At 36.8% G+C, this 12,197-nt stretch overlaps 1 protein-coding gene across 1 annotated transcript in view; it reads right to left on the minus strand.

Moving 5' to 3' along the window:
- LMBRD2 (LMBR1 domain containing 2) overlaps positions 1-9,148 on the minus strand; it is a 99,832-nt gene extending 90,684 nt beyond the window's left edge. Inside the window, exons 1-4 of the mRNA XM_007953228.2 lie at positions 8,975-9,148; positions 8,627-8,724; positions 3,837-3,932; positions 184-351 (exon numbers count right to left, since the gene is read on the minus strand). Of these exons, the coding sequence (XP_007951419.1) occupies positions 184-351; positions 3,837-3,932; positions 8,627-8,724; positions 8,975-9,148 (536 nt within the window). The remainder of the gene's footprint in view (positions 1-183; positions 352-3,836; positions 3,933-8,626; positions 8,725-8,974) is intronic.
- Between the last annotated feature and the right edge of the window lie 3,049 nt (positions 9,149-12,197).

Below are 12,197 nucleotides of genomic sequence, written 5' to 3' on the forward strand. Positions count from 1 at the left end.
GTATGTGAACTGCTGTATGGAAAGTGAATTTGCTCTGTAAATTTTCACCCAAATCACAATTAAAAAAAAAAAAAAGTTCTGTTTCTTGATGAAATGTCTACTTACCTATGCAATTGAGATGAAAATAAATTTTAAAAATTGCTAATATGCAGAAACAAATGTTAAAAAGACAAATTTTCTTACCATTCTAAGTGCAAATTGGGGTTTACAGCTACATAAATTAAAAATGCTCCAAAAATCAGCAAATAGGTGCCGTAATAGATTGCATTCTCAATCAGTGCAGTTTTGATCTTCCCAGTGATGGAAAAACCTCCTGACCTTGCATATGACTGCATAAAGGGTAACAGAATCCTACAGAGTTGAAAAGAAAATGATTAAAAATTAAACGATTAAAAATTAAACAACTGATGTCTGTATAATCTCAAATACATCTTAAGTACATGAATCTCAATTTTAATGCATAGTTCTCTTCACTAATAAATATGAATATGAATAATTTATTAATACTGGATAAACTATACTAGATGAATGAATTGTCTATAATATTAAATTCTGGGAAGAACAAAGGAGGTCACAATAACAAATGGCAGTATGAATAAGTTACCATGAAGAGTTTGTACACATCCAAAGAACAATGTGGAACCATTCTCTTTAACAGAAAGGAGATATGATCAAATTTTAGTTTTCTAAAAAGACTGATAAAACTGTAGCCCAGAGAATGGCTTGATGGAGAAAAAATTGGGAGTGAGTTGGAGGGGATGCGAGTGTGGTGGTAAGAGGCAGGAGGGGAGAAGATCAGTTGTCAACGAATTCATTTTGAAGTGGCTAGTAGACATCCAGGAAGAACTGTGAAGGAAGTAGTTGGAGACCCTGGTTTAGAACTGAGCAGAGAGGATTAGAAATATGGATAGACTGTAGGGTCATCACCATTTCAGTGGTACTGAAACCACATCAATAGCTGAGATCTCTGAGATCTCCTAAGACTAATATTTAAAGTGAAAAGGAAAAAACTGAGAAATAATAACTTTTTAAGGAAGAGCTTAAGGATAGGAAGAAAAGGAAGAACCAGCAACAGACACTAAGAACAGCAAAGAGGAAAGGAATAAAACCAAGGAGCTTATGAAGTAGAAAGTAGAAGAGGAAAAATATTTGAAAGTGGACAGAAAACAATACAATCAACTGTACCAAGGGATCAAGTAAATTAAAGATTTGTGTGAGCAGAGGGGTGGAGTTAGAAAATAGGGTTGATGGGTTGAGGAGTGTGATAGTTGTGTGTCAATTTGGCTGGGCCTGGTTTTGAGTGAATGAGCTATGGTGGTTAGCGCCTAAGGTATATGACTGCTAACCAGAAGGTTGGCAGTTCAAACCCACCAGCCTCTCTGCGGAAGGAAGACTGGGCAATCTTCTTCCGTAAAGATTTACCACCTTGGAAACCTAAAGGAGGTTGCGATGAGTTGGAATCGACTCAATGGCAGTGAGTTTGGTTTGGTTTTGGTTTTGAGTGGCTGTGCCACTGAATGTAGTTATTGTCATCATGACACTGATAATCAACTCCATGGTGGAATCTACTGGAGCAGCTGAGTAGCTGCCTTAGGGATGTGGCCTGCTTCCACTATATAAGCAGCAGCACTGAGAAAGTTCTCTGAGCTTTCTGGCACGCTTGGACCCTACATGTAGCTGAGTTTTCATTCAGAACTCTGCCATGCTGCCTGCTGATCCTGGGACTGTACCTGGACTTGAACTAGTGGCCTGCTGAGACTGTGCCATTTTACTTGTCGACCTTGAATTTGTCAGCTTCAGCTGCCAGCAGCTGCCTGAGTTAAGAGAAGTCAGGAACAAAAGGCAAAGCTAAAACCCAGGGTCAAGAAGCTGTCACCTAGCCCCTAGAGCTGACACTCTGAACTTGGACTTCTAGCCTCCTAAACTGTAAGAGAATAAATCCCTGCTTGTTAAAGCCACCCATTTGTGGTATTTTCTGTTACAGCAGCACTAGAGAATCAAAAAAATGAGTAAGTAAGCAACTCACAAATGAAGACACCAAATGTAGACCATTCAGGAAAATGTTTGACTGGGTAGGATAAATGTGGCATATTCATAAAATGGAATATTTTACAGAAAAGAAAAAACATCCAGCTACATACAACACTCACTCACTGCCGTTGAGTCAGATCCGACTCATAGCGATCCCTCCTTGGGTTTCTGAGGCAGTATCACTATGGAAGTAGATTGCCCCATCTTCCTTCTGAGGAGTGGCTGGTGGGTTTGAACTGCCAGTGTTCTGGTTAGCAGTCAAATGCCTTAAGCACTATGCCACCAGAGTTCCCACATACAACACTATACAGATCAATTTCCCAAACAAAATGTGAACAAAAAAGCCAGATGAGAAAAAGTACATGTTGTGTAATTCCATTTTCATAAAATTCAAAAACAGGCAAAAGAAATCTATGGTTATGGAAGTCAGAATAATGGTTACTTTTGCAGGGAGGCAATGACTAACAGGGGGCCTCAGGGAGGCTTCAGAGGCATTGGTGACGGTCTATAGCTTCATTAGAGTGGTTGTTATATGAATATGTTCACTTTGAAAAAGTCAAACTACACTTACAAATCTGTTCACTTTCCTCTATGAATTTATACTTCAATTTAAAAATATTCCATAAAAAGAAATTTGGTTATGATCAGTAGTCTGTCTAATGAGCTGGAGATGTATATGATTTTACAGACTTTTTGTTGCTTTTTCTTCCTCTTTTTTTAGGATGAGAAAATTATGCATGCTTAATTGAAATTGGAATATGTAACTAGGTAACAAGAGCTTATAGGGATAGATAGATATTTCAGGAAGTGGGATTAGCTGTAACAGGAGTGATTCTACTGTTATGGAAGGAAAGGATGAGTAGATAGTTAAGTTAGTTAGTGGGAAGCAGAAAGAAGAGTTGCCATCTGATGACTTATATTTTCACTGTCAGGTAGGAAGCAAAGTCACCTGCTAAGAGTGAAGGCGATTGTTTTTAGGGAGTAGGAGGGAATGCTGTAAAGGGAATGGCAGAGTTTCGGAGTTACTGGAAATACTTGTTTTGGAAAACGGGAGCATAAGCAAATTACACAAAGGAGGAAAGCCTGGCAATGTTAAGGGCTCAGCTGGGTTTAACGAGCATTTGCAGGCCATTACTCTACTTTCTTGTATGCTTTTTCTCTTGCAGTGTTCACTACCTCCAGCTTTAGAGCTTAGTCATTTTCAGAATAAGTAAGGGATGCTCAGTAGGCAGTGGATAAAGTCTGGAGCTCAGCAGAAAGATAAAACTACAGTGCACAATGGAAGATGCAGAAACCATCACTGGTTAATGAAACCACAAATATAATTAAAGCTATGCAGGGATAGTCAGGTAACAAGATAACCAAAGAGGAGACCACACGGAACACCAACATTTAGAAAACGGACAACAGAAATGGAGCCCGTGAAAGAAATTTAGAAAATTGGGCTAAGTAGGTAGAAAGACTATCAGGGAATAATGATGACTTTAGCAAAAGGGGTTTCATAAAATAATAGGGCTGCAAAAAAGACTGGATTGAAGAAGGGAGAGAAAAAAGCCAATAACTGGAGGGAAACAATGACAAGAAAAAATTTTTGTTTCTCGATTTTTTGTTTTTTTGTTTGCTGTTTATCACTTTCATTTTTGTTTTTCCAAGATGGGAGAGCAGCAGGAAAAAGAGGATATAGATTTAAGAGCAATAAAAAGTGCTACTTGAATAAATTTGAAAATATGACATTTTACTGAAAAATAACTCAAGATTTTTATCTTAGCCATAATTTTGAAATTTTATCTTTCACTGACACTTACCATGTCAAAAATTGTGATGTCCAATACACTACCCTCCAGAAAACTGGCATGATTCCATCAGGAATGTAACTCCATGGCTTGAAACATGGATGTTGACTGTTTAATAACAATTTAAATCCAATTAACCATAAATGATGACTCCTTAAATGAGTTTCTACATAGCAAAGTTCATTTTGCATTACATGTAAATTATTGGCTTGAAATTAGATTGTAATATTTACTAGAAAACTTAAAATTCACAGATGAGTGTCAAACTATAAAAGAAAAGCACACAAGAGCAATAAAACTGTTTTAGAGAGAAAGGTCATTTAATGTTTCAAATTTCAGTGCACTTTTAGTCACTGAGTAGAAAGACGACACAATGTTCAGAATATTAAATCTGAAAACAAATGCATCATAAAATCAGACCTCTAATACTTACCTTTAAGATATACACTAACAGTTTCTGGGTGGTGCAAACAGCTAAGCGTTCAACTACTTGCCATGTTCACTACCTCCACTTTTAGAGCTGAGTCACCTGCAGAATAACTAAGAGATGCTCAGCAGGCAGTGTATAAAGTATAAGCCTGGCGCTCAGCAGATAGACAAAGCTAGACAGAGTAGGAAGAAAAATAAGGTGGTGGTTCGAACCTACCCAGAGGTGCCTCAGAAGATAGGCCTGGCAATCTACTTCCAAAAGGTCACATCCTATGGAGAAGTTCTACTCTGCACAGATGGGGTCACCATGAGTCAGAACTGAGTCAATGGCAACTAACAATCAATAACACCCCTTAATCTCTCAATAAATATACACTCATTCCATTCATTGGGTTGTTTTTTTCTTTTTTTTTTTAAGAAGAGGAGAGGAAAATTCAGGTGATTAATTTCTGGAAACTGGAATGTTAACTAAATGAGTCACTATGGTGTAGCTCTTATTAAGACGCATGCCAGCATCTGTATATATTTCTGTTTGAATTTTTTTAAGATACAGTTAATCTCTGACCATGTATTTTCTTTCATACGATGGTTGGTTACTCTTCTTAGACTACAAAGATAACTTTAATGTCCAAGGAGTTCCAACAATCCATATTTTTTAGTAATCTAGATCTAATTTTTGATCGTTTTGAAAAGAATTAAAATTTATATTTTAAAATTCACTTAAGTATAGTAGAGTTTTTTTTTTTTTTTTAAATAGAAGCTGCATAAGGAAGCATGCAAATACAAATAACCTAAAGCATCAATAAAAGCTATAGTCAAATACACATTTTTTTTTTCCACTTGGATGTTTGATATGGATTGAATTTACTCTCTTGACAATTTGAAAGCACAGTGGCTAAAGCACTTGACTGCTAGCCGGAAGGCTGGCGGTTCAAACCCACCAGCCACTCCTTAGAAGGAAGATTGGGCAATCTACTTTCATAGTGATACTGCCTCAGAAACCCAAGGAAGGGTCACTATGAGTCAGGTCCGACTCGACAGCACATAACAACAACAACAACAAATTCATTCTCTATCTAAAATCATACTGATTTCAAAGCAACACCCTACATACAAAATACCCTCCTCACCCTTTATAACACCTTATAAATGAGGCAAAACAGCAAATGCATGCCCCATTTTTTAGATCAGGAGACCGAAGCAGAGAGAAAAAAAATAGCTTCCTGAAATCACATATTTGGTAAGAGGAAGAACGAGGACTAAAATCAGCAGTTTTCCTAGTTTCTCTTGCATCTACCAAAAGGCTTCATGAACCACAAAACACCTGAAATTTATTTTAAATGTTTTGTTTTAATCCTAAAATAAATAAGGGAAAATAAAATTTATTTTAGGATTAAAATATAATTAAAAGTTCACAAGTATATAAACTTCCCAAAAAAACAGAAAGGAAATAAACACTTCCTAACTCATTCTGTGAGGCCAACATTAACCTGATACCAAAGACAGACACTAGAAAACAACACAAGAAACTAATATCCCTGACAAACAGAGATGTAAAAATCCTTAACAAAATACTAACAAACTGATGGTTTTTATACAGCATATAAAAAGGATTATACACCATTATCAGTGGGATTTATCCCAAATCAAAAGGTGGTTCAACATTAGGAAATCAGTGTAATAAACCACATTAAGAGAAAAGGACAAGAATAACATGGTCATCTTAATCAACACAGAAAAGGCGTTTGACGAAACTCCAACACCTTTCACGATAAAAAACACTTAAACTAGGAACAGGAGGGAAATTCCTCAATGTGATAAATGGCGTTTATGAAAAACTCACAGGTAACATACTCAATGAAGAAAGACTAAGAATGTCCCCTTAAGATCAGGAACTGCTACTTAATATTGTACTGGAAGTCCTAGCCTGAGCAATGATTCAAGAGGAAGAAATGAAAGGTATCCAAGTAGGGAAAACAGTATAACTATCCCTTTTTGCAGATGACATGATCCTATATATAGAAAACCCCAAAGAATCCACAAGAAACTTACTAAGGCTAATAAATGAATTCAGCAAAGTGACAGAGTACAAGGTCAGCACACAAAAATCAGTTGGGTTGCTATACACCAGCAATAAGTATTCTGAATAGCATCTTGATAAAAGAGTAAAATATACAGGAATAAATACAGCTAGGGAAGTAATAGACTTGTACACTGAAAACTTAAAACATTACTGAGGGAAATTAAAGACCTAAATAAGTGGAAGGACATTTTGTGTTCATGGACTGGAATATACTACTACCCAAAGGAATCTATAGGCTCAGCACAATCCCTATAAAAATTCTAACAGCCTTCTTTGTAGAGTAGAAAAGCTAATCTTCAAATTTATATGGAACTACAATGGACTCTAAATAGCCAAAGCAATCTTGAAAAAGAACAAAGTAGGGCTCATACTTCCTGATTTTAAAAGGTACTATTATAAAGCTATAGTAATAAAAACAGCCTGGTATTAGTATAATGACAGATATACCGATCAATGGAATAGAACTGAGAGTCTAGAAATAAATCCATACACATATGGTCAACCAATTGTCAACAAAGATGCCAAGTCCACTTAATGGGGCAAAGGATAGTCTTTTCAATAAACGGTGCTGGAAGAACTGATTCATGAGCAAGAATGACGCTGGACCCATAACTCAAACCTTTAAAAAAAAAACCTCACTGCCATCAAGTTGGACGTCAAGAGGACTCACAGCGACCCCTCCTTGGGTTTCTCAGTTGGTATCTCTCAGAAGTACCAACAGCATATAAAAAGGATTACACACACTTGGGAAACAACCCAAGTGTCCAGTCTTCCTTCTGAGGAGTGGCTGCTGGGTTTGAACTGCCAGCCTTCTGGTTAGCAGTCAAATGCCTTAAGCACTATGACAAACCTTTGTAAAAATTAACTCAAGATGGGTCAGTGACCCAAATGTAAGAAACGAATCTTAAAACTCTTAGAACAAAACAGAGCATTAATGCTTTGGTACCTAGTTTTCAACAGTGGATTCTTAGATATGACACCAAAAGTATGTGCAACAAAAGTATGTGCAACATAACAGGAGAAAGTATTTGGGAACCACTAAGCTAGTAAGGGTCTAACATGTAGAATATCTAAAGAATTTCTACAACTTAACAACAAAAAGACAAGCAGCCCAATTAAAAAATGGGCAAAGGACTCAAATAGATATTTCTCCAAAGATATACATATGGCCAACAAGCACATGAAAAGATGCTCTATGTCATTAGTCATTACAGAAAAGTGAACAAAATCACAATGAGATATGACTACATCCCACAAGGATAGCTATTATCAGAAAAAGAAAAAATAAGAAATGTTGGAGGAGATATGGAAAAACTGGAACCCTCACCCTTTGCTAGTGAATTGTATAAAGATGCAGCTGTTGCGGAATACAGTTTGGTGGTTCCTCAAAAAATTAAACACAGAATTATCATAAACCAAAAAAAAAAAAAAAAACCAAACCACTGCCACTGAGTCAATTCTGACTCATAGTGACCCTACGGCACAGGGCAGAACTGCCCCAAAGGGTTTCCAAGGCTGTAAATCTTTATGGAAGTAGATTGTCTCATCTTTCTCCTGCAGAGCAGCTGGTAAGCTCAAACCACCAACCAATTTAGTTAGCAGCTGAAAGCCTTAACCACTCTGCCAACAGAGCTCCTTAGAATTACCATATGACCCAGCAATTCTACTAAATATATACTCAAAAGAACTGAAAGCAGAGACTGAGATATTTGTACATCAATATTTACTGCTGCATTATTCACAACAGCCAAAAGGTGGAAACAACCCAAATGTCCTTAAACAGACAAATGAATAAATAAGGTATACCTGTATAACAGAATATTATGGAGCCTTAAAAAGTAATGAAGTTCTGATATATGGTCTGACATGGATGAACCTTGAAAACATCATGCTAGGTGAAATAAGTCAGACACAAAGGGGCAAATACAGTATGATCCCACTTATAAGAAATACCTAGAATAGGTAAACGCATACAGGCAAACGTTTATTAGTTGGTGTGAAGGGTAGATGGGGGAATGAGGAGTTATTGCTTAAAAGATTTTGAATTTCTGTTAAGGATAACAGAAAAATTTGGAAAAGGGTAGTGGTGATGGTTGTACACATAAAAAAGGCTGAAATGGCAAATGTTTTGTTATATGCATATTTTTCCACACACTTACAAAAAAAAGTCTATAAGCAAAGGATGGAGGCTGAGGGGCTTCTAAAAATATAAAATCTGGATGATGAAAGGAGGCGATTTTAAACAATTTTTCCCCAAAATATTTATACCAAAAAGTAAAGAAAGAAATACCTTGGAACTGGGGTAGCAGTTGCATATGATCCTGTAATGTTATTATTCTCAGGAGGGCTTGAGTTTGCAGCAGCATGCTTGCACCGGTTGTATATTGTCTAAAGCAATGAATGCATGGTTTAAAAATGAGAATCAAAGCACTTAAGAAATATTGTAGTTTATCAACTTATCTACCCAAACTTACCTTCCTGGCTATCCTTTCTAATGGTCAAATTCGTAAAATAACATTTGAATTCAAAACATTGGAGTAACGTTTATAATTTAGCTGCCTTAAAAACGAACATACCTCAAACACGCAGTGTGATTACAATTACCTTTTAAACTGTGAAAATCACTTTCACATCTTACCGTACTAACATCCAGAGGCAATATGAAGATGATAAGAAAGCAAAGATACCAAGCAAGTAGTGTTCCAACAATTACAAGTCTATGCTGTTTCTTAAAATCTCCGTATCGATGAAGTAGGAACAATGCCAGAAAAAAGACAAAAACGATCTCGAGTCCCAAAGCTGCACCACTCATTATTGAATGTTCACTCTGACGAACCAAAGAAATTCACATACAGGTCTGGATCATATCTGTAAACTGAAAGGGAAAAAAAAAAAATGCAGCATTAACACAAGAAATGTTCATTGGGTAATTTACTAAATAGTTACTTAATATTGTTGTTGTTATGTGCTGTCAAGCCGCCCCGACTCACAGTGACCCCTCCTTGGGTTTCCAAGGCGGTATCACTACAGAAGTAGTGCCCAACCCTCCTTCTGAGGAGTGGCTGGTGGGTTTGATCCGCCAGCCTTCTGGTTAGCAGTCAAGTGCCTTAGGCACTATGCTACCAGAGCTCCTAGTTATTTATAAATGTGTTAATATACTCTTTCAAAAACTGCCATGCTTCAATTTGAATTACAGATAAGATAAAAAGGATCATTCCTTTCCTCAAAAATATGTATCTTCTTTTTAAAGTAAATCTTTTAAAATTCCACATAAATTATACCTTCAGGAACCCCAACCCAAAACCCACTGCTGTCAGGTTGATTCCAACTCATAGTGATCCGATCCAGCAAGACAGAGCAGAACTATCCCATAGGGTTTCCAAGGCTGTTTTACAGAACAAACTACCACATCTTTTTCCTGAGGAGTGCCTAATGGGTTTGCCCCACCAGCCTTCTGGTTAGCCGTTGAGTGTTTAAGAAATGTGCCATCACAGTTATCTTTCAGGAAAAAAGTACAAAAAATATACTAACTTTTAAACTATTACAAATTAAGAAATTCCTAATACTAGCTGTGAATGATTTCAATACAGTCTCATTTGGAATGTGTTCCTTAATGTTGTTAAGGCAAAGAATATTTTACACAAATACATTACTGTGACTCAAAAAAAGCCAAACTAGTTGCCCTTAAGTGGATTCTAACTCATGCCTAGAAAATTAACTGTTTAGTAAAATAAAGTTTTCTAAGTCCATCCACAGCCATTAACTTAAACATTTTCTAAGAGGGCGAGATAGAAAGATACAAACACACTCGAAAATAACTTTTCATTTGTCTGAAATATGTTTTTCTTTCACATTAATTATCTTGTCTAATAACTCAACTTTCAGGCGTTGAAATTCTTATTCATTTACTGCTTTACAAAAATATACTTACCACTTTCTATTTATGTATTGTATGTAAATCTTAATTTTTTCTGAAGTTATTTTATATGCAGAAAAATGTATCAGTGATTACTGAAAAAAGGTCATGGTGTTGTTGTTATATGCCATCGAGTCAGACCTGACTCATAGTGACCCCTTCTTGGGTTTCCAAGGCAGTATCACTACAGAAGTAGATTGCCCAACCTTTCTTCCGAGGAGTGGCTGGTGGGTTTGAACCACCAGTCTTCTGGTTAGCAGTCAAGTGCCTTAGGCACTACGCTACCGGAGATCATACATTTGAAAACATTTATAATTATAAATGCTGATAATACAGAGATCAGAAAATAGCTTATCTACTCATAATTTACCTTTACAAACTGAAGGCAATAGGAACTTTTCAGTTTTATAAAAATCACTGTTAAGCAATAATGTTTGTCTGTGAACTATAATTTTTCCATGGAATTTATTAATATCTTAATGGAGAGAATTAAGTGGTGATACAACCTATGAAAATAAGGCAGAATCAATAAAGCACTTCAAATCAACAAATATCTCCAACAAAAATTAATTATCAAAAGATAAAGCTGAAAACTTTAAAGGTTCAGTTTAAATTTATATAGGAAATACTGCTACATGGAAAGTCACAAACAAAAATCATATTTAATTGACTATTTTCTTGACAATTTTATGTTGCTGAAGCAGTTTCTTTTGATTCCTCTATGCATTTCAACCATTAATATTTTCAGTTTTCTTAAATATCTAAAATTGAACTCCCTCTATCACCATCTCCTTATTCTGCTCTACTTTTCTTCAAAGTGCTTATTCCATCTGTTGCATATTCTTTCTGTTCATTGTTTCCCTGCACACTCCTCCCCAAAGACTCCATGGGAGCAGGAATTAGACTACTATATCAAGGTATATCACAAGTCCCTAATACACCATCTAGGAGCTGGTAGTGCAGTGTTTAAAGCATTTGACTGCTAATCTAAAGGTTGGTGTTTCGAACTCACCAGCAGGTCCGAGAGAGAAACATGAGACAGCACACTTTCGGAAAGATGTATAGGCTTAGAAACTCTATGGCATAGTTCTATTCTGTCCTAAAGGGTAACTATGAGTCAAAATCAACTCAATGGCAGTGGGTGTGTTTTGGGGCTAAATACAATGTCTAGTATATCAAAAACAAAAAACCAAACTCACTGCCATCAAGTCGTTTCTGACTCATAGTGACCCCTTCTTGAGTTTCCAAGGCGGTATCTCTACAGAAGTAGATTGCCCAGTCTTCCTTCCGAGGAGTGGTTCGTGGATTTGAACCACTAGCCTTCTGGTTAGCAGTCACATGCCTTAGGCACTACATCGCCAGGGCTCCTTAATGTCTAGTATGGAATAGTCTATAAATATCTAATACATGAGTAACCAAAAAGCTCACTGTGGACTAGTTGGATCCGACTCATAGCGACCCCTCCTTGGGTTTCCAAGGCAGTAGTATCTCTATGGACGTAGATTGCCCAGTCTTCCTTCTGAGGAGTAGCTGGTGGGTTTGAACTGCCAGCCTTCTGGTTTGCAGTCAAATTCCTTAGGCACTATGCCACCAGAGCTCCCATGATTAAGTGCATGAGTAAGTAAATAAAAAAAAAAAAAATTACTGTGTATTAGTACATAAGCTATTTTTATGCTGCTGTTGTTAGGTGCCATCAAGTTATCTCTGACTCATAGCCAACCTATGTACAGCAGAATGAAACACTGCCCGGTCCTGTGGCAGCTCCATGTCTCCTGCTATACCTGAGCCCATCATTGTAGCCACTGTGTCAATCCATCTTGTTGAAGACCTTCCCCTCTTTCACTGACCTTCCACTTTACCTAGCATGATATCCTTTTCCAGGGAATTGTCTCTTTTTAACATGACCATTGTAGGCAAGACAAAGTCTGGCCATTCTTGATTCCAA

Source organism: Orycteropus afer, unplaced genomic scaffold (assembly GCF_000298275.1).
Source record: "Orycteropus afer afer isolate SDZICR_OR568_19922 unplaced genomic scaffold, OryAfe1.0 scaffold00378, whole genome shotgun sequence".
In the NCBI taxonomy this organism is placed as follows: domain Eukaryota; kingdom Metazoa; phylum Chordata; class Mammalia; order Tubulidentata; family Orycteropodidae; genus Orycteropus; species Orycteropus afer.